At 43.2% G+C, this 22,025-nt stretch overlaps 3 protein-coding genes across 4 annotated transcripts; 1 reads left to right on the top strand and 2 right to left on the bottom strand.

The window, feature by feature from the left end:
- Nucleotides 1–6,402: 6,402 nt before the first annotated feature.
- LOC133973089 (uncharacterized) lies at nucleotides 6,403–10,234 on the bottom strand. Of its 2 annotated transcripts, none has more exons than XM_062410733.1 (6): nucleotides 9,658–10,234; nucleotides 8,751–9,086; nucleotides 8,382–8,651; nucleotides 8,261–8,305; nucleotides 7,838–7,923; nucleotides 6,403–7,355 (listed from the first exon to the last, which is right to left on the bottom strand). In XM_062410733.1, the coding sequence occupies exons 1-6, from the start codon at nucleotides 9,839–9,841 to the stop codon at nucleotides 7,242–7,244; spliced, it is 1,035 nt and encodes a 344-aa protein (XP_062266717.1). In that variant the 5' UTR covers nucleotides 9,842–10,234; the 3' UTR covers nucleotides 6,403–7,241. The 2 variants fall into 2 exon arrangements, with proteins under 2 accessions (XP_062266717.1, XP_062266718.1); XM_062410734.1 differs by having other exon boundaries at nucleotides 8,261–8,302.
- A 3,005-nt stretch (nucleotides 10,235–13,239) lies between these two features.
- LOC133973999 (resuscitation-promoting factor RpfA-like) lies at nucleotides 13,240–21,668 on the top strand. Its single transcript, XM_062412088.1, has 4 exons — nucleotides 13,240–13,519; nucleotides 13,999–14,089; nucleotides 21,150–21,220; nucleotides 21,412–21,668. Exons 1-4 carry the CDS (start codon nucleotides 13,262–13,264, stop codon nucleotides 21,538–21,540), a joined length of 549 nt encoding a protein of 182 aa, XP_062268072.1. The 5' UTR covers nucleotides 13,240–13,261; the 3' UTR covers nucleotides 21,541–21,668.
- LOC133973998 (12-(S)-hydroxy-5,8,10,14-eicosatetraenoic acid receptor-like) lies at nucleotides 14,992–18,403 on the bottom strand. The gene is made up of 3 exons (XM_062412087.1): nucleotides 18,169–18,403; nucleotides 16,620–16,998; nucleotides 14,992–16,084 (listed from the first exon to the last, which is right to left on the bottom strand). The coding sequence occupies exons 1-3, from the start codon at nucleotides 18,303–18,305 to the stop codon at nucleotides 15,572–15,574; spliced, it is 1,029 nt and encodes a 342-aa protein (XP_062268071.1). The 5' UTR covers nucleotides 18,306–18,403; the 3' UTR covers nucleotides 14,992–15,571.
- Nucleotides 21,669–22,025: the final 357 nt, after the last annotated feature.

Raw genomic sequence — 22,025 nt, 5'->3', positions numbered from 1 at the left:
AGGAATAAAACTGAAATGTTTTCATTCTCCAGACTCATTAAGTCACCGTGACCTTGGATCAGTTCGTCTGTGAGGGTTATTGAACCTTTGGGCTAAATTTGATCCTCACAAGTTAAAATAACACGTTGACAATGTGGAAAGAGCTGTGAGGTCACAATGACCTTGACCTTTGACCTTCAAATCAGTTCATCTTGGGAGTCCAAGTGAATATTTTACAGAACAATCGATGCAGAAAAGGTTAATTTATTTTTCTAAAATTAATTTGTACAGGCCGATATATGGTTACCAGAATTCATTTAACTCCCCAATATTGGAATCCATTGTGTTGACCATCAAAAACCCTCAGGCTCTTTACACTCTTTTGTCCACAAACATTTCTATATCCTCTATTTTAAATGTTGCATTATATTTCTCCTGTTCTCCTTGTACTGACTCTTCAGGCCGGTTTGAACAGGAGATGAAAAGAAGCCCCACCTTGGTGTTTCTCCTTTGTGTTGCTGCGTCGCAGGATTTTGGACGACCTCCTTCCTCTGGTCTCCGCCTGCAGCGATGTTCCAGTTCGTGACTCGTCTGTCATCGCCGCTAATCTGCGCACGAGTGTGTTTGTACAGTATATGTGTCTGTTTTGATGGTACAGCCTGTAAACACACACACACACACCAGCAGGAGGAGGCTGGTGCCAGGGCCTCTGAAGCCTGGCATCACCATCGCAGAAGAGAGGAAGAGAACGGGGAGGAAGAGGAGGAGGAGGAGGAGGAGGTGAGTCTTTCTGGATGTGGCAGAGCGCCACCTTGGATCGGAGCTGCGTTGGAACACCTCCTGCTTGCAGGATCATGGCTCGGCCGTGGGTTTGATAGCCAAATCTGACTGCTTGGTTTTGTTGGAAATGGAGCTCTGACGATGGCTTTTTGCAAATGCTTCAATTCTTTTTAAAGGAATAAAAGTTAATTCCCCACCAAGACAGAAGACTTATCATTGTCTCACCTTTAAATCTGCTCAAATTCAGATGGTTGATGCGTTAAAACTACGGGAGAATCATTGAATTCACACGTTTTCAATCATTTAAATACAATCAGCTCACATCTACAGGCCAATTCTGAACTTGATCCACTGAGATCAAATGGGACATCTGCTTAATGGTTCAGTTGAACAGGAAGCAGTTGTTCCCTCTGCCAGGGACTCTCATTCGTCTATTTGTTTTTTGTTTGTGAACAAGAATACACAAAAACCACACGACAAATTAACACCACACTTACAACAATGATGTGATACGAGTCAGGAAAGAACTGATTTAGTTTTGATCCAGATCTGAATCATATTGAGGATCTTATTTTCTCTTTAACGTTTCACTAATCTCTCATTGAAACATTCACGGATCTTGATGATTGGTGTGTTTAGGGAACAGATTTGACTGAGTGTGTGTGATTGGATGCAGCTTGATTTAATTTAAAAGACCAGTAAGACCTTGGTGGAGGTTTGAACTCTACTGGGATATATCACAGTTTATTGGGAGGTTTCCCCTGTGATCTGGATCTCATTCTGGATATTGATCACATCATTCAACCATTCAACACATCACTTCTTTAATCTAGGCTCATCTCACACCACACTCAGACCCATAAATTAGACCGCTGGGTTATCCTGCCACCGTGTGGCTATTACAGGTAACACAGACCAACACAAAGTATTCATGTGTAAAAGATATAGACCAGGGGTCTCAAACTCAAATTACCTGGGGGCCACTGGAGGCAGTATCTGGGTGAGGCTGGGCCGCATCAGGTATTCCACAAAAAAAACTTTGCTAAAAAAATCCAAACTTCTCAAATGTCCTTAAACAGTTATTTAACTTCAATGGGTTCTTTTGAACAAGAATAGAATATTGAAGAACATGAACGTTTCTTCTGAACATGCTTTCTCTTGCCTACTTCTTGCTGCCAGATCCAGTACCTCTCGTATCGAAAAAAAATAATATATAAATTATATAAATATGAATATTAAAAAATGTTTTACCTCGTGGATAAATTACTAATTTGTGGCCACGCAATAACAAGATAATCTAATAAGTTATATATAAAGCTTTCTTAACAACAGCATCACAATTTCATAAAATAAAAACAAATGCAGAGTTCTAAGATGAACCCAAATAATCATGTACAGTCTGTGGCTCGCTGCGTAAATGTCACCACCAGAGGATGAGGGAATCTAAATCATTAAAAATCATCCACACATATCAGGTGTAAATAATAATGTAAAACAGCCCAGACTGTAAAATGTAGATATTAGCTCAATGACGTGTTATAAACTGCTGCGGTTTATAACACGTCATTGTTTGGCTCCCCCAACAAACTTTTCCTTCGATAAACCAGGAGAATGGCCGGAGTGGAAGCAGCGTATTGTGAGATTCAGAATCGCTACCAAGCTGGATAAAGAAGAGGGCGCCGTACAAGTGAGCAGCCGGATATACGCTTTGGGAAGCGAGGCGGAGAACATCTTCCGTTCGTTTACATTCACAGACGATGGACACAGAGATGATTATATGAGGGTGCTTGGACTGTTCGATGATTACTTTGTGCCGAGGAGGAACGTAATACACGAACGCGCATGTTTCCATCTGCGCGTGCAAAGACCGGGAGAGAAAGCTGAAACTTTTATCAGGGCCTTGTACGAACTGGCGGGCATTGCGAATTCGGCGGGAACAGAGATGAGAATATCCGCGACCGGATCGTAGTTGGAATACTCGATAAAGAGTTCTCACAGAAGTTGCAGCGGACGAAGGACCTAACACTAGCGCTGACTATCGAGACAGTCAGGCAGTCGGAGGAGGTTGCTTCGCAGGTCAGCATGCAAGGAGAGCAAACGGGGGTGATACAGGAAGTCATGCACGAGCACAGCAAATACCCCAACCACTAGGGTAAGCCAAAAGGGGGAAATAAAGGACAATGTGGACTGTGTGGGAAAGCGTGGCACAGTAAAGATGAAAATTGCCCGGCCAGAAAATCTTCATGCAATACGTGCAACAAAGTTGGACATTGGAGTAGAGTGTGGAGGAGCAGGCAGGCAGTGAGTGAGGTTCCAGAGCAAACGGAGCAGCAGCAGTCATACTTTCTTGGGGTTGTGAGTAAAGCAGGCGGGTCGCCAAAGCAATGGGCTGTGGAGTTACGGGTGGGTTCTAAACCAGTTGACTTCAAAATCGACACAGGGGCCGATGTTAACGTCATCTGCGAGGAAACCTACCACTCACTCATCCCCAAAAGACCACTGGAGCCTGCGGATTTACCACTGGACAGCCCAGGTGGTGAGCTGCAGTGCATAGGACAGTTCCAGAGCACTGTGACCTTCAAAGGAAAGACTCACCCACTCAGAGCATATGTCATCTGCGGACGCACTGTAAACAACCTACTCAGCAGGCCGTTGTCTGTGAAAATGAACCTGGTGAAGAGAGTGAATGAAACGGTGTGCGACAGAGGACATCCACAGGCATATGGCGAACATGGGACTTTAAAGACTGAACCGGTGAGAATACTGCTGAAAGACAACGCTCAGCCATATGCTGTATACACAGCACGACGCGTGCCTCTCCCTATGCTGCAAAAGGTAAAGGAGGAGCTCCAGAGGATGGAGAGAAATGGCATCATCGAGAGGGTGACACAGCCCACAGACTGGTGTGCACCCATGGTGCCCCTCTTGAAGAAGAGCACAGGTAAAGCCCGCATCTGTGTTGATCTCAAGAGGCTGAATGAGGCAGTAAAAAGAGAACAATATATCCTGCCTACTACTGATGAGATTACAGCAAAGCTGAGTGGGGCCACTGTCTTCTCTTCACTCGATGCCGCCAGTGGGTTCTTCCAGATACCTTTGCACCCAGACAGCTGTAAGCTTACTACCTTCATTACGCCATTTGGCAGATTCAACTTCAAGCGGTTACCGTTCGGAATTACAAGCGCACCGGAAATCTTCCAGAGGAAAATGATGGAGACCCTGCAGGGGCTGGAGGGTGTTGAGGTCTTCATGGACGACATTCTGGTGTATGGGGCCTCTAAGGAGGAGCATGACGGTCGCCTGGAGAAGGTTATGCAGCGCATTGAGACAGCTGGTCTGAAGCTCAATCGTGAGAAGTGCTCCATCAGGCAGAGTCAGCTGCGGTTCCTCGGGCATCTCATTGACCGGTCCGGGATCCGGCCTGACCCCGACAAGGTGAAAGCTATTCGGCAGCTGTCACCACCAGCAGACGAGCAAGAGTTGAGAAGGATACTGGGAATGGTGAATTATCTCGGAAGATAAATCCCCGGCTCTCTACCGTGGGACAGCCGCTGTGTGAGCTCTTGAAGGACAAGATTACATGGACATGGAGCCACGTGCAACAAACAGCTTTTGAACACATCAACGAGCTGTTGACAACTGCACCAGTACTTGCTTTCTATGACTTGAACAAGCCCACGGCTGTGTCAGCGGACGCAAGTAGCTATGGATTGGGGGCCGTACTCCTTCAGCTCCACGGGGAGCAGTGGAAACCGGTGGCATATTGCTCCAGACGCCTCACTGAAGCAGAAACCCGCTACGCCCAGATAGAGAAGGAAGGCCTGGCTGGTGTGTGGGCATGCGAGAAGTTCGACAGATATCTCAATGGACTGGAGCAGTTCAAGCTAATCACTGATCACAAACCGCTAGTACCTCTCATTAACAGCCGCAGTCTGGACAATGTACCTATACGATGCCAGCGTCTTGTCATGAGGCTCATGAGATTCAATCCAGTGGCAGAATATGCGCCAGGGAAAACTCTGGTCATCGCGGACACCCTGTCACGCAGTCCACTGGCCGGCACGTGTGCAGAGACAGACACACACAGTGAGGTGGCATGCTACGTTGATATTGTAGTAGAGGGGATCCCTGCGTCTACAAGCAAGATGGATGAAATCAGAATGGCGACAGCAGCTGATGCTGAACTGCTTGCTGGTTGTGTGGCTCCTGTCTTGACCTCACAGGTCATGGGGCCACAGTGACCAATAGGAGTTGACATTTGTGTCTCTGGGCGGTTTGCACTCCTCTGTGTGAAGTTTATGAGCAGCCATGAAGAGACTCGTCCCGGTGATTCCTCCACGGAGCAGCAGTGAAGACAGGGTGAGAGGACTGAGTCTGTGGGACAATGAAATCAAAAGCAGGTTTATTTCCGTCCATAAAAGTGTTTGTAACAGACATTTAAATTGTCAAAGTAAACACAATGACTGCTTGTGTCTGTTATTTATCTCGAGATGCTGTTTAGAGGTTAATTATTCATTATTATTGGGGGTTAATATTACACCTTCACGTTATACTGCTCTGTCCACTGCTGCCATCTAGTGCTCATTAACTGAACAACCACTAACATGTCTGACTTCCACCAAAGAGTTGGTTTGTGCCTCTGACAGTTTCTTAGTTTTTCAGCAGGAGTAAAAAAAAAAAAGGTCTAATTCTTCCTCTGGTATCAGTTTGTCTCTCTGAGGATTATAGGGGAGTTGCTTTCCTCATTTCTTCCTATTTTCTGCTTCATTTCACCTTTTTCTTTCAGATTGTAACTTCAATCAGAATATTTTTATTGCCATGTATATTTGCACATACAGGAAATTGTTGGTGCACTGTACAAACAACAATATAAAAACAACAATATAAAAACAACAAAAAATGTTTACGTTACGTGCGGTTCTAAGGTGCAGAGATTGGTGATAATGCCAATAATATAGAGTTATAAATTACGTGCGAGGGGGGGTCAGCGGAGTCAGTGTGATGCAGGGGGCTTGTTTGTGAGCCCCACTGCCATCGGGAAAAAACTGTTCGGGTGACGCGAGGTTTTAGTCCTGATGGCCTGGAACCTTTTTCCGGACGGGAGTCTCTGGAACAGGTGGCGAGCGGGATGGGAATAATCAGCAATGATCTTGCCTGCTCTCTTACTGGTCCTGGAGTGGAACAGGTCTTGGAGAGCCGGCAGGTCACAGCCGATGACCTTCTCAGCTGACCGGATGATCCGCTGCAGTCTGCCCTTGTCCTTGGCAGTGGAGGCAGCGAACCAGACGGTGATGGATGAGGTGAGGATGGACTCCATGATGGCTGTGTAGAAGTCAACCATCACTTTCCGCGGCATGTTGAATTTCCTCTGTTGCCGCAGGAAGAACATCCTCTGCTGGGCCTCTTGATGATGGAGGTGATGTTCTCCACCCGTCTCAGGTCCTGTGCAATGATCGTCCCCAGGAATCTGAAAGACTCCACTGTTTTAACAGGGGAGTTGCACATGGTGAGGGGGGGGGGGGGGGGGGGGGGGGTGAGCTGGGCTCCTCCTGAAATCTGCTACCATCTCTACAGTCTCTACAGTTTGCAGCGAGGTTGACGCTGCAAACATCTGTCTCAATAAAACACACACAGGCTCAGAGATGTGGAACCTGCAGGACATCCCGTTTAATAAAAGCACTGAATATTGTTATGAATACTGATATTGACTGAGGGGGGGAAGGTCCATCTTGTTGCATGTAAATCAACATCATTTAAAAAGTCTCTCAACTCAAACCTGGAAGAATCAACCTGCAGTATCTACATCACAGCATGAAACACTAACATGTCTATAACAGCCGGCTCATCAAGCTAAACGTACGATATCTATATGAAGATAAACCATCTTATGATTATTATTATTACTTAAACATTGCAGCAGTAACTTAACCTACAGCTCCCCCTTCTGGCACTCTGGGCAAAACGCTTTTTACAACACATTGGTTCATAAACAATCATTCATATCATATCATCATACATTACATTTCCTTACATTTCATTTAGCTGATGCTTTTATCCAAAGTGAATTACAATAAGAGCATCAACCATGAGGGTTCAAACCCAGAACAGGAAGAATCAAGAAAGAACAATGTTCTATCAAATAACACGTCACCATTGAAATGTATAAGAATAACAGCTGGATCAGAAGAACATGAAGATACAGAATAAAATATTCCAAACGACAAACTTCAAGAATCAATAAAATGGCTGAAAACTGGTTAAATCCAGTCACATGATAAAAGTGAGTTTTATATAAATCTTCACAGACTGTCGGGCCTTGGCAGTGGTTTAAACTAAATCAAAGTTTCATCTGGGAATGTTCCCACCTTTGTTTCTTTTCTATCTAATGAGAATCACATTATTACGAGTGACTTTGTTTTCACAGCAGAAAGTTGTAACAAATGATTCTTGATGTAAAAATATCGATGTCAAATGAAACTCTACTATTGTATGAATGTGACGTTGGCATAGAGGCTGCTGGGATCAGCTGAGGGTCCAGTAGAAGAGGAGGGAGCTTCCACAGTGCTGAAGGCCACTGCAACATCACCACCCTGGATCTGTAGGATATACAATCAATCAATCAATCAATAAATCAATCAATCAGTCAATCAATCAATCAGTCAATCATCTGTATAGCACCTTTCATCAGGTTAGTATAGTTCAATGTGCTTCACAGAACACAACAAATACAAATGTTGACGAGGAAGTATGATAAATAGTGATTACAAAAAAATACACAACAGGATGTATTACACCACAGGTCAGGATGTTGGCACAATTACATTAATGACAGAGAGACAACACAATTCGAATGATTATTGAAAAGTAAAATAACCTAATGCAGTGCTAACAAAACCATCACAGCATAACAACATGTATCAAAACACAAAGAAACATCCAGAACTTTAACTTTCATATTAAAACTTTAGAACTTATGATGACATCATTATTTCATGGTGTTATTACAAGATAAATAAAAACTTGGAGGAGGTATAAACTCTATAAGTGACATGTTAGTTTCATTTGTGAATGTTCTCACCTTGTTTCTTCTCCATCTGATGAGAATCACAACCAATACCATGATCGAGGCAAAACCCACAACCAGACGAATGTACCACCACCAGTCTGTGAACAGAATTTACTTTTTATTTAACTTTTTATATCTTGTATATATTTTTGTTTTGTTTTATATATAGTTATTATTATTGTTCTTTTCTTATGTGAAGTACTTTTTGTGTTTTTATGTTTTATGTTCATTGTATGCACCTATATACCAAAGAAAATTCCAGGTAGGTGTGAACGTACTTGGTAATAAATACTTTCTGATTCTGATTCTGATTCTGACGAGAGCTTCAGTTTCCTGTTCAGTCCAACTTCCTGTATTTACACATGTTGTTAACATGAACTCCATCAACACGCAGCAGCACAGAGATGAATGAGAGGTGCAGTGAATATTCAGTACCTGTTGTCATCTCATTGTTTCCTGGAGCTGGTTCGTTCTTTCCTTCTTAAGAAAAAGAAATGTATTAACAAATGGAATTTATTGGATCAGGAGCAGTTCATCGTGTTCTGTGTTTTCTCACCTGATGACGGAGGGATGAAGGAAAACTTTTCCTCTTTGTCAAAATGCTTCACTTCACATGTTAATGATCTATAGTTCTTCATCTCGTGATCAAAATGGGATTTTGAGAAGCTCACATTGGCCGAGCAGTTAGACTGTGATGTCTTCAGGTCTTTGTTGTTTTCAGTCACATCTTTATTCATAAACAGCCACTTCACTGTGAGGACACAGCTTCTACATGTGGACACAGAGCAGCTCAACGTCACCTCATCACTTCTCTTCTGCTCAGTCACTGGTGATGATGGAGATATTGTGAGAGAAAGATAACATGAGTGAAACTATGTCCATCAGAATTATCATAATGTTTTTATTAAGAGACTCTTTTACTCACCGTTGACAACAGAGAGATAAACATTATGATCTTCAGGTGTTTGTGTTGTCAGGTTAGACTGTCTGCAGTCGTATAGACCAGCATCTTCAGCTGTGACCTCCCTAATAACCAGAGAACAGTTTGCAGCAAGACGTAGTCTGTCTGCTTTAGATTTGGAAATCACAGATGTGTGGAGCTGCCTGTTTACAAACAGCTCTACTGTTCTAGTCCCCTCTGAATCAACGAAGAGCCAGGTAGTAGCTCCACAGTTCACATGATCATCTCTCATCTTGTCACAAGACAAAGTGACTTCAGCTCCAGCTCTGATGATGATGTAGGAATATTGGACAGCGAGCACTGTGGAGGAAATGAGAGAGAGACAGCAACAATTAAACTAAACCAAGAAAAAGACACAACTTTGTAAATTAAGACCAAATGGAGCATGACTGACAAGATGAACCTGAAAAACATCAACTCCAGTTTTCTCCCTGCATTTGAATGCCTCAGCCAACCAGTCCAGTTCCAGTCTACGTACTTTTGTCTCCAGACTCATGAGGTCACTCTGACACTTGATCACTGAAATCTAATCTGTTAAGTTTTCATTCGAGGAGACAACTGGTCAGAATCTGAAGAAATTCAGACTTGAGATGAGTGAGAGGCCAAAAACCTGAAACCTTGACCTTTAACCTCCAAATCTAACCAGTTAAACTGTGAGTTAATGGGCAGATCAAAATATGAGGAATGATCCAGTACACAAATATACACAAGTACAATATCAGAGTACTCATAAGTATCAGTCCCCTGAATGAGCCAGACTTGTGCCACAACACATCAGTGAAACTCTTCACTTTTAAAAGCAAACACAAACAATCTGGTGTTATTCTTATTGTTCACACTGGTAAAGTTGTGTAAGTGTATTTATTCTCACCTGTAAATGGAATCAGCACCAGTAGCAGATGTAAAGACATTTGAATCCGTTTGGTTTCATCCATTCTTCTTCTTTCTCTCCTCTGCTTCTCGGTTCTTAGTAAAAAGTGCAATGTGGTGTTTACTTCCTGTGGATCACTTCCCCTCAGTGACATGTCTCCTCTGTCGTCATGTGCTAGTTGCATGTAGAGAAAATATCCATCAGCACCGACTTTCCCCCGTCGACCAGAGACTGTGTGAATATCTGACGATGAACTAATGAGCAGCAGCGACTTTTAGATTCAGACACTTGTCACTCGTTCACATGAGAGATGCAAACATCAGGAGATTCAGTCCAAACAAAGGACGACACACGTCACCTCTGGAGCAGCTTCACATCTGGACTCTGATATTCTACAGGTGGTCCAGCTTGAATTTCTGTCTCATGTTTATTGTTTTATTCCTGTGTTAAAAAAACAATAACAAATTACAAACTTATCTTGAAGTTACTGAATGAATGAAACTTATTCAGGTTCATATTCAAACACATGGAGCCAAGAGCTATTTAACCATTTGTTCAGGTCACATGTGCATGGAGGATTTTTCAGTAATAAGATTTAATAACATTATTGACTTGGGCTTCAAAATGTTCACGTGAATCAAATGTGATTCTGTGGTTTCCAGCTGTGGATTGAACTCAGTTTGCCTGTGGACCAATAAAGTAAATGAAGAAGTAACCGTCCGTCATGTCTCAGAGTCGTTGTCATATATGATCACATCTTTAACTTCACTGTGTCTGAAAATAAATCAACACATCATTCAGTGTGACGAGCATCACGGCTTCTTCAGTAGAAACCAGAAGCTGCCTCCCACTTCCTACTCATCTACTGAGAAAGAGATGAAGAAAGAAATGTCTCCAGTCTTTATTATGAAATCTGTTGTTAACACACAAACAAAGACACAACAAAATCAGCATTAAACTCAACAAGAATCTGACCTTGGGTCTGGTTATAGAGTAAATAATAAACTCTACAAAAGAAAATAAACCTTTTATCTCATGAATTCATGAGAAACAGTGACATGAACGTGAGGTTCCTGTTTCTCACGTTGATCAACTAGTTCCCTTACAGTGAAATCTGTTGTGCAATAATGAATTAAACATGATACCATGCAATAGTTTCGGCATTCAATAAATTTGGTTATCAAAATAAAATATTGACTATTAAAATTATTAATATTAAATAATAACTTGTTAAGTTATCACAGGGCACAATCCTTCAGAAAAACGGAAAAGATCAAATTTATTGATTCTCTCATTAAAGTACCAACTATGAATTTGTAACTCTAATTAACAATTAAATGAATAACTATAACCAATATTACCATATAGATATTTAGCTGAGTTGAAGGATATAGAGTTCTTGACATTGTAGAGGTTGGTAAAATACACTTATGCAAAAGTAATGAAAAAAACATTTGTGAAAGAAAATCATGTGACATACGTCATGTGACCTCAATCTCCACAATCATCTATAATACACAGCCACCTCATCAGGTGGTCTATCTAACCAGAGAGACATTTCCCATCAACCCCTCTTGCTCTCACTGCTGCTGCAGTATGGCCACCAGTTGCTCCAGCGTCTCAGCTGTTGACCCAGTGACCGTTGTTCCTCCGTGGGTCGTTTGTCTCTCTCAGTCCGAGTGAGTCCTCCATGAAGAAGTTCACTTCCTTTACGACATGTAGGCTCGGTCCTTCGAGATTCACTACGTGTGAATCGGACGTCAGGCGTCTGCTCCACCAACGTCTCCCTCACCTCGGGGTGTTGTCCCTCGGAGGCAGAGGAAGCACTGGATCCACTGGGGCTTCCATCCTGTTTCCTCTGCTGAATGAAGTCTGCACTGAACGTTATGAATGAAACAATTCAGTCTCGTCACTCCAACAGGATTGGGAGCTGTGGTTCCGTCTCCAGCCATGGGTTCGAGGCTCCTGTCTCCTGACAACGTTCCCTTTCCCAAAGGAATCAAGTTCTAGCAGATCTCCTCAAAGCTTCACCATCCCTGCCAGAGCTGAGGCCTAACACCTGAATGCTGTTCCCCACACTCCCTAAGATGTGGCACAGCTACGCCTGCAGCACTCCATCCTCCATGCTACTCATGCTATGTTGGACACCACAAGAAGGAACATTGACTCTCAAACATCATCTGCACCCTCGATGTTTTAATCTGTAATCTCCACTGCATAATTCCCTTGTTGCATTCCAGATCACGGAGAACATCACGTCTCTGAGATCTGGGGTAGTCTCACTCAAGTGCAGACACCTTGTGAGACCCATCTTCTGGTGCAGGTCCTTCTTCCCTCCTCCTCACACTTCCGCTCCTTCCTCTCGTCGGGCCCCACATGAGGGGGCGTGGCTGCCGGTGGGGATGAGTGTCGTGTTGCTCCGTTGTCAGTGGTGAAGACACAATGTGAACGAAGCCAAGGGATTCACTGCACACTGGTCCTGGTATGTATCACGCTCCTGTCCATCCTGGGAGGGGGATCCCTCACATGTGGCTCTCTCTGAGGTTTCTACATTTCTCCAGTATTAGCATCGCTACACTGGCTTCCAGTTAAATCTAGAATAGAATTTAAAATTCTCCTCCTCACCTTCAAGGCCTTTAATAATATGGCGCCTTTTTACCTTAAAGAGCTGTTAGTACCTTATAAACCCACTATAGACTGTATATAAGTTACTTCTTTAGGTTTTCAATTAAATTCAATATTAGTTCTTAATTTTATAACTATCTTTAAAAATTTTCCCAGAAAAATGAGAACAAACTGACTGAACCCTTATTTTGAAGGGACTTACCGGAAGTCGCCTGTCTCCGTGCAGCTGAGCTAAATCCGCAGTAAAACGTTTTCCTTCACGTTTTTATTCCTGCGTCAGAATTCGCTTTAATATCAAGTCACATGTTTGAGCTTCACTGTTTTTTTCTGCTTTTGCTCGATTAACCGACATGAAATAAACCGTAGAGCCGGAAATGACGCGTAACTGTAGCAACAGTAAACTTCCCTCAACTGAACCTGACGACAGGTAACAAAGAATTAACGATTCATTCAGGAAATACCTTTAAATAAACTTATTTTAACTAATCTATGGTAAGTTCAGGTTCAAAATGTCTCCTGCGTGTTTTATTTATCTGGGTTTAGTTCAAGTTTCATTAATTCAGAGTTTCAGCTCTAACTTTGTTTCAAACTTTTAGTCTTCATCATCTGTCTTTCTTCATTATTGTAGTTTGTCCATCTGAAGATAGCTACTTTCACGCAAAGTTTAAAATTGATAATAAATGAATGCTAAAGCCTTTGTTGTTTGATTAAATTTCTGTACGTTAGATAAATAGATAGATGGATATTAATCCCGTGGAAAATTCAGGACATTTTAAATTTGTTTAACTTGTATGCCGTCTCGCTGGTGACACCTTTTTGTCAGAAAAAGTATTTACAGAACAGGCTAATAAGAACCGGGTTCTCTTCTCAGAGAAATTTAGTTAATTTCCATTGTATCGTGTTTTTTGTGTGTTTGTTAACACAAGATACAAGATACAAGATACATCTCAGGACAACCAGGAGTGCTCATCTTCTAGACATGTCTGCTGAGATGGACAGAACGAGTCCACACACAGATCCAGGTCCGTCCCGTCCCCCTCCAGCCTCAGTCTCAGCACCGGCCTCTGGAGTCGGTGTCATGGAGCTCCAGGGCCACACACCGGACCTGCCTTCCCCTCGGGGTGAGCCAGTGGTGGCCCCCCTGCTGAGCCCTGATGACCCCATTCCCCCTGGACCGTCCCAACCGACTGCTGCCGACATGGACGCCTCTCAGACGCTCAATAAAAACATGGAACAAGTAGGTTTTCAAGGGAAATGATGACGTAGATCTTTCATACTGTGAAACACAGTAGAGAGCGCTGGCTTCTCTCCATAGCTCCTGTTGTAATAGTGATATAAGTTGGAGCGATCTCTACACAACATTGGCCTCAGTAAAGTAGATTTTAATCCAGTTAAAACATTTCCTGTTTCACTCCTCACCCTGAAGTCCAGACACCTGGTGAAGACAATAGAGAAGACACTGAGGAAGACGTCCACCTTGGAGACCCCATGAGATTTGAAAGGTTTTGGATGTGCTGTTAAAAAAAAACACTGAGCTTGTGTTGCTTTGAGAGCAGGGAACTTTATTGAGAAGCAAAAATTCACGTTATACAATATCAATGTGACCTGATGTCAACTTTAGCCTCAGTTCTTCCTCTCTCCGCTAGATGGCAGCAGAGCCTCAGCATTGCGCCCCCTGCCTGTCGCAGAGATTGAAACGTGTTTGTGTGTGTGCAGACTGGAGCTCGTCCCTGTGAGCTGCTGCTGCACATCGAGCAGATCCACCAGGTTCTACAGGAGCACAGCCGCCTGCTGACTCTACTGACAGGTCAGTGTCTCACAGAACAGGTGGGCCCGTGTGAGAACACAGCAGGAGATTCAGTGTTGGTGACGGACGCAAAAATGAATAATATATATATATATATACAATGATAAAACAACAATCACAGAAAATACAAATATTTTTTCATGGAGCCAAACACGATGAAAACCTCAGACCAAGTCCAGAGCCTAAAGTTTTGCTTCAGATCGACACGTGAAACCAAAGAAAATCGAACTTTTCTAACTTACTACTCAACACTTTTCATATTTGTTTGCACACTTCCTGTCTCTGTTGTTGTTGTTGTTGTTGCCGTGATATTCAAGATAACACTAGAATCTAAAAAAACTGTTCCTGCTCAACTCACAGACTCCAGCAGCTCGGCTGTTCCAAAACCCTTTAAACCCGCCCAGAGCGAAAAGGGTCACGCCTTAAAAATGTTCAAAGGGTCGAATGCATCTGATAACGACGTGTGGGAATGTGCCGCCTGTGTTTGAGCTGCGAGCGCCCGGCTACACAACCTGGGCTCAGAGTCTGTGGCGGCTTCCTGTGATCAGCAGCAGGTCAACATCACGGTGGTCTCCTGCTGATTTGTTGTTGTGCAGCTGCATCACCTGTATTCTGTGTGTTTACTGCTGCCGTACACAAACATCTCCAGTCAGCTGTACTGTGATACACAAATGATCCGGTCGTGATAATCAACTTCACCAACGACCTGTAAACTCTGTGAGTGAGGAGAGTTTCAAAATCCTTCCAGGCTCCTGCAGGACACGGGTTCCAGACGATTATTAAAGAGGCAGAAACAAATGCGAGGAGCAAACTGACCCGTCTCCTCCGGCCGCTGACATTTAAAAACACGGAGTTGAGTCGTGTCAGAGAAAAGTGGAGACGTTCACAATGTGTATAAAGAACACGACAGTGGGAAGAGACGGGGGAAGTGGTTTGAGATGATGGAGGAGTTCTCTACACTGTGAGAGCAAACACACAAGTTTTATCTTCTGAGCACTTTGTGAATGCTGCTGGAGTCAGATAAAATATAATCACAAAGGAAACGTCTCTTTCTCTCGGCTCCTGAACGCAGACTCACAAGAATATATTATAAGTAAATACAGATATAAAAATATATTTTTAGCGACACAATCCAACTTTTACTTTGAAGCGATACCCAAAGCTGCAGCTCTGAGTTTGTGATGCACCTGGGATGGTGGAGGGGGGGCACTCTTGCTTGGAGCCCCCAAAGTCCCTTGAAACGCCCCTGCTCACAGATCACAAACATCCCTCCATCCCTCCCTCATCCCCTCATCCTCTTTTTTCCATTTCCATTCACACCCTTCCATCAAATGTTCCTGTGGTGTTGTTCTTGCTGGTGAAACGACCTTTGATGACCTTTAATGTTCATCATTGACAGAAAGAAAGAGTCTGATGGGCCACGGCAGCTGAGAACAGAGGCAGTGGTTATTATCTGTTCGACTGAGGCCTTGAGATCTAGATTCACACTTTGGGCACCAGAGCATTTCCCTTGTTTGTTAACGGCAGTGAGATTTTTCTGGCTGCAGAGGTTGTAGCTGTGTTGGTTCCTGTCGTGGAGCTGACGTCGTACTTCTTCAGCCTCTTCTGGAGGAACGTGGGGCAGAAGGTGGAGACGTAGGCGTTCTTAAACCCCGTGTTACTCAAGCAGTAGACCAGCGGGTCCAGCAGGCAGTCGGTGTAGGACAGAACCATGAGGCTGTCGTACACCTGCACCACGGACACCTCGGCCTCCTCGTACTTCATCAACCGAACCCACATCAGCACCGCTCGGCCCACAGCGCAGGGCAGGAAGCAGATGGAGAAGACCACGGCCACAGACATGACCAGCCACACGGCTCTCCTCAGCTTGGCCTTCTCCCCCACCGTCTTCTTCCTGAGCCGGTGGACGATGCGCACCGTGCAGTAGACCAGGATGACGAAGGGGACGAGGATCTGAGAGAAGAACACCACCTCTCTCAAAGTGTCCACCACTTTCTGCAAGAAAGAGAAGAGAACAACTTTATTGAAATGCACATCCACAACGAGAGGCTTGTTTATGATTGGTGGATTAAGTAATGCTTAAAAATACGGTCAAAAGTAAAATATCTGTTCAGAATCAATGTGGTGCCGTGGTGGAATATAGCAACATGTAGTTGTGATTATACTTATGATGCTCACAATTAGGATTCATCACCTGAACAATGAAATATCTCAACTTCTATCAGCTTTAAACTATCATTATTTGAATTATTGATTAACTATAACTGTTTTAAGTGACAGATAAATATTCTGTAAATCAACAGATTCACAAATAGATCAATCGACTAATTATGGGAACTAGAATGTGCACAGGCCTCAGATTGTGACTGCAGCAGCTGAGAGAGGAAATCAGATTAGATATCTAGCTTATCTCATAGGAAGTCTGAGCCTGGCAGAAGCTGCAGTTCTTATTTACGAGTTAGTTCCCTGATCATATTGTTGCTGACGTGCCGGGAGAACTTTTACAGCTCGTGCAAAGTCAAACAAAAACCTCTTCTGGTGTCGCAACTCGTCCGAGGCTGTTGCAGCAGCCTTCCTTCTGGAGCATGGTGGGCACGGTGAGCGGCAGCAGCAGGACCCAGATGATGATGGACAACGCAGGAGATTTCTTCAGCCTTCTGACAATGTTCCTCCGCCCCAGGTGGACCACGTTGAAGTAGCGGTCGATGGTCAGCGTGATGAGGAAGGTGATGCTGGCTCCTCGGTTGAGAAAGAGCATGAAGAGCATGACCTTGCACACCACGTTCTCCTCGCTGTGCCGCACGCCATGCTGGTAGTTGTGGATCCTGACTGGGAGACAGATCACCAGCAGGAAGTCGGCCACCACGATGTTGAAGAGCAGGATGCTTTTGTTCTTCCAGAACTTGAATCTGAAAAGGGAAAGTTATTCATGCAAATTAAAAGATTAAACATTAAAGAGCAGAAGAACCTACATTTTATTTTAAACCTCTTCAGAATCTGAACGTGACATGGACGCTGTGAGGAATTTACACAACAACACAGACACACTGAGACTTTGTGTTTTGTGAAAGATTTATAATAGTTAAATAAGCTGGGGCTCCTCTCCTGTCGGCTCTCTGCTGACATTGGTGTCTGCGTTTCTGTTGCAGATATAGAAAACCTTTAAATGTGAAGGATAAACAGCATATTTATGTCTGTTTTCTGATTTCAAGTTCTATACATCGAGGTGTATTTGTATTTTCTTGTAGTTGTCACCCTCTGAAACGGATTTCCACAAAACTCGGTGGAAAGTTTTGGTCAAGGAAGAACTTTTGATGCAAATCTGGATCAGGGCGCGGATCCAGGAAGTTTTCTAGGATAGGATTTTTTCCCCAGAGAATAATTTATGGTTCTTTTGCATCAGGGGTGGAAATCTACTGGTGCCAAAGAAAACAGTGACTCTGTTCAGAAACCTGTCGAGGTGTTTATCAGTCGATCTCCAACCACAGAGCGGCTCAGCTTGTTTCATCTGATCGAAGATGAGCTCAACAGGAGACGTCTCTCTGATGCACAAGTTAAGTGTTAAGAGAAGTCAAAAAAAATGTTTCATTTGCATCCTGAATAGTTTTAATAGTTTCCGGTGCACGAATCCTTTGCAACATAAATTACTCGCTTTAGTTTTAAAGATAACTTCGTTATTGAGTTTCACGTTATTCATATCAAATCTTTCAGGGAAGAATTATGACAAACTAACGATAAACACACTTTGTCAACTTACGTAATAACAGACATGTATTCAAACAGGATGTTAACACTGTCGCCATCGGCTTCTGCTGAGAGCACGAGTTTATTACTGCATAGGTCTGCATAGTAATCAATCACTCTCTAGGTTTTTAGAAAGCACCAGAAGAACTAGGACAAAATTATTTTGCCAGATGATTCCTCATTAACTTTCTCCTGATATTCACGTTTGAATCATTCAAACACAACGTCAGGAAATCTGTGCAAACTTCAGTTTTTACGCCTCCTGCTTGAAAAGCTTTCGTTCATATTCTTCTGTGTTTGCGAAGACGAGATGGTGAGGTCGTGTTTCCTCATACCTGAAGATGAAGATGAAGAGGACCGATAGGTTGAGCGGCAGACCCAGTGTGAACTCTCCAGTCATCAGCCAGGAGAGAGTGTAATACGTGACATTATGCTTCACATAGCAGTCGTCAATAAAATTGTTTGTAGACATGTTTTTGCTGATGGACAAAATTACAGCGGAGGAAATCGATCAGTCGTCCTGTTTGATGAGGCCCCGCAGCAAAGTGAAGAAGAAGAAGAAGAAGAAGAAGAAGAAGAAAAAGAAGAAGAGTCACAGAGTTTTATCCTTCATGCTTCAGGCGTCTCCTCTGCTCAGGCTCCGGTTCCCCTCCCGACTCTGATCCGTGGTTCTGGAGCTCCGTCAAGCCTGGACAGCCCCGAGCCAGAGTCCCCGAGGAGGAGGAGGAGGAGGAGGAGGCGTGCACTGTAAACACAGAGAAGTGCTGAGCACATCAACACCTTGTGTCAGTGCGTCTGTCGGCTCTGTGAGTGAGAGGCTGGTTCTGCAGAGAGGAAGAATATATAGTGAGCTAGAGGTGTGGTTTAGAGAGAGAAGACCTGACTGGATACAGACGTATGAGAGATGATGCATCATCTTTCCTGCTAAAGGCCTCCAGCAACAGGTTTAGTGACATCAATTATTCAGAATTAAGGGGAGATAACATCGTAGCAGTAGAGGGTGACGTCCCTCGGATATTGGAGCCAATGTTTGTTAAAATTCCTCAGGTGGCCGTGAATAGAAAAACAATCATGCCTGCACAAGTCGAGTGTTGTGCAGGCATGTCTTCTGCAGAACATCCCCTTTAATAACCATCTGTTTGGTTCTAAGACCAACGGGAAACTACACAATACTCATTCTGTTATATAGATCAAAAATATCTAAAAAGAGTTTGGAAGGAATAAACTGCAGGTTGTGTTCTAGCAAGTTTTTATTTGTGACTATTGTTTCAAGAGTATAGTTTAAATTGTGATTTTTCTACTCAATATTTACAACAACAGCAAATACTCACAACAAGTCCAAATACTCACAACACGACCAAATACTCACAGCACAACCAAATACTCACAACACGACCAAATACTCATAACATGACCAAATACTAAAAACACGACCCAATACTCACAACAGGACCAAATATTCATAACACAACCAGATACTAATAACATGACCAAGTACTCAAAACACAACCAAATACTCACAACAAGTTTGGAAGGAATAAACTGCAGGTTGTGTCTTTGAAAGTTTGTATATGTGACTATTGATTCAAGAGTTTAGTTTAAATTGTGTTTTTCCACTCAATATTTACAACAACATCAGATACTCACAACACGACCGAATACTGATAACACGACCAAATACTCGCAACACAACCAAATACTCATAACACAACCACATACTCATAACAAGAGACTTGATGTAAGTGACATAAGAAGTGTGAAGTATAGCAGAAGTGACAGACTTCTGCTACAGATCGCATGTCTGAAAACACGTGTGGTTTGTCAACCATGTTTCAATCCACCACAGTCATTGCAACATCCCCTCTCTTCCACAGAAGCTATGATCGAGTATTTGTACACACTCGTCCTGAAACATCCGGTCCTCCAGTGAGGAGGAAAGACTGAAAGAAATAAACTCTCCACTCGTATCACAGCTGTGAAAACTGTAACTCTGTTGATGTGCTCTGTTGAACACCTGTTACACTCGAGAGAAACTTCCTCCCAAGTTTCCAGGTTTTCCTTTTCCCAGTTTAAAGTTGTCTTTCCTCACTTTTGATTGATTGATTTATTGATTGGTTGATTGGTTGGTTGATTGATTGGTTGATGTATTGATTGATTGGTTGATTGGTTGATTGATTGATTGGTTGATTGGTTGATTGGTTGATTGATTGGTTGATTGATTGGTTGATTGATTGGTTGATTGATTGATTGTGTGCCCCCTTGCTCTTCAGTTTCAGGTGTTGCTTGTCCTCTCAGCCGTTTGTCAAAAGTTGTACGATTCTTTATGTAAAACGTAAAGATATTTTTTGTCAAAAACGACATAATCTTACAAGACTTGATTTGAATATTGCAATCGTACACTGTTTACTGTTTTGAATTTTGCATTTCACTTTTTTTATTCTTCACTTTTTTCACTTTATCTTTCATATATTTTTATTCAGAAATGTTTATGTCAAAATAAATGCTACTTTGTATAAATATTGGAAAAAAGTGAGAAAAGAAGAAGTAAACAGTGAGTAAATATATACTGGTTTTCTATTTTTTTATTGCTTTTCCTATGTATGTTGTATTTATTGCGTTTTTATGTTTCTATGTTCATTGTATGCACCAATAACCAGAGCAAATTCCTTCCAGGTGTAAACCTACTTGGCAATAAAATACTTCTGATTCTGATTCTGATTCTGATTCAGCTTCACAACCTTTGAGCTTCATGATTTCAATTCTCCCCCGAACATGTTTCTCATTATATTTTCATCTTTCATATAAATATCACTTGTTATTTTCCCAAAGAGGTTTCAAAGCTCTCAAAGTAACTCCCCTTGATGCAGATAGGGAACTGAGTCATATCAACATGGAAATAAAAAATACGATTGCTAAATAAGATCTCATGTCATCTCTTAAAATAACCTTTATCAAGCCGTCACGATGATCCTTCAGAAGTTCAAAGGAATTTGCAGTTGGCACAGTTTGAGCAACCGCTGGCAGAGACAAATTCCTATTAGGTGAAATGAGATCAGAGTTTGAAATCTTTCTCTGACTTCAGAATCTTTTTTTGTTCTAACCACACGGACATCTCACTGGTTCCTGAGTACCAGTAATGATTCACACACTCGAGGGGGGGTACTGTTTCTTGTAAACTGGACAAACTAAACACCCTTTGAGTTTGAATGGAGAGTGAAGGTAACCACTGGTTCTCTCTCATGCTTCACACACAGTTCTCAGAAACTCAACTCATCTCCCTCAGAGATCTAATCTTCTCTCTCTGTGTCTCGTGAAGGACGGACACTTCCTGTCTGCTCGCTCCTGATTGGCTCGCCGCTTGTGCTGACACGGACGGACTCCGAGGAGGTGGGGTCGCTCCCAATGCTCTGACTGGTCTTTATTAAATTAATATAATTAAACTGTGAGAATATCAAACCTCAATAACATGTCTTTTTCTTACGGGTTGAGGATTTGAATGAGGAAATGTGACAGAAGACCTCTTCACTCTTTCTTCTTGAACCCTGACAACGATCCTCTGTGTTCTCTCGTCCCCTCAGCTCCCAGCTTTCCCAGCTTCATCTGCTCCATCAGATGGAAGGAGGCCCCATGCTCCTCCTGCCCCAGCATGTCTCAGTAAGAACCAGCCACTCGCTCAACCGTGTCTCCGCCACAGTCACAACAACTGAGCTTATCTGACCAAGATTCTGTGGTCACAGGTCCAGCCCTGTTTCTAAAACACCAGCGAGAGTTGAGTGGATTTACAAAGAGTCGGTTCCTCCTCTGCTCCTCCTGTTCCTCCTCTGCTCCTCCTGTTCCTCCTCTGCTCCTCCTGTTCCTCCTCTGTTCCCCCTGTTCCTCCTGTTCCTCCTGTTCCTCCTCTGTTCCTCCTCTGTTCCTCCTCTGTTCCTCCTGTTCCTCCTGTTCCTCCTCTGTTCCTCCTCTGCTCCTCATCTGTTCATCCTCTGTTCCTCCTGTTCCTCCTCTGTTCCTCCTCTGCTCATCCTGTTCCTCCTCTGTTCCTCCTCTGTTCCTCCACTGCTCATCCTGTTCCTCCTCTGTTCCTCCTGTTCCTCCTGTTCCTCCTGTTCCTCCTCTGCTCCTCCTCTGCTCCTCCTCTGCTCCTCCTCTGTTCCTCCTCTGCTCCTCCTGTTCCTCCTCTGTTCCCCCTGTT

This window comes from Platichthys flesus, chromosome 18 (genome assembly GCF_949316205.1).
Source record: "Platichthys flesus chromosome 18, fPlaFle2.1, whole genome shotgun sequence".
Taxonomy (NCBI): Eukaryota; Metazoa; Chordata; class Actinopteri; order Pleuronectiformes; family Pleuronectidae; genus Platichthys; species Platichthys flesus.
The sequence above is the reverse complement of the archived record's forward strand: the minus strand, read 5'-3'. Positions and strand labels throughout refer to the sequence as shown.

Bases quoted from the DNA above. Each gene is read 5' to 3' on its own strand.
- LOC133973089 (XM_062410733.1), bottom strand. From the start codon at position 9,841: ATGCAACTAGCACATGACGACAGAGGAGACATGTCACTGAGGGGAAGT. The intron at 8,306-8,381 runs GTGAGAAAACAC...CTTTTTCTTAAG, and splicing joins CTTCATCCCTCCGTCATCAG to AAGGAAAGAACGAACCAGCT. The intron at 7,924-8,260 runs GTACTGAATATT...TTCTGTTCACAG, and splicing joins AAACAATGAGATGACAACAG to ACTGGTGGTGGTACATTCGT.
- LOC133973999 (XM_062412088.1), top strand. From the start codon at position 13,262: ATGTCTGCTGAGATGGACAGAACGAGTCCACACACAGATCCAGGTCCG. The intron at 13,520-13,998 runs GTAGGTTTTCAA...GTGTGTGTGCAG, and splicing joins TCAATAAAAACATGGAACAA to ACTGGAGCTCGTCCCTGTGA. The intron at 14,090-21,149 runs GTCAGTGTCTCA...TGTCTCGTGAAG, and splicing joins CCTGCTGACTCTACTGACAG to GACGGACACTTCCTGTCTGC.
- LOC133973998 (XM_062412087.1), bottom strand. From the start codon at position 18,305: ATGTCTACAAACAATTTTATTGACGACTGCTATGTGAAGCATAATGTC. The intron at 16,999-18,168 runs GTATGAGGAAAC...TTCCCTTTTCAG, and splicing joins CTCTTCATCTTCATCTTCAG to ATTCAAGTTCTGGAAGAACA. The intron at 16,085-16,619 runs GTTTTTGTTTGA...TCTTTCTTGCAG, and splicing joins GAGTTGCGACACCAGAAGAG to AAAGTGGTGGACACTTTGAG.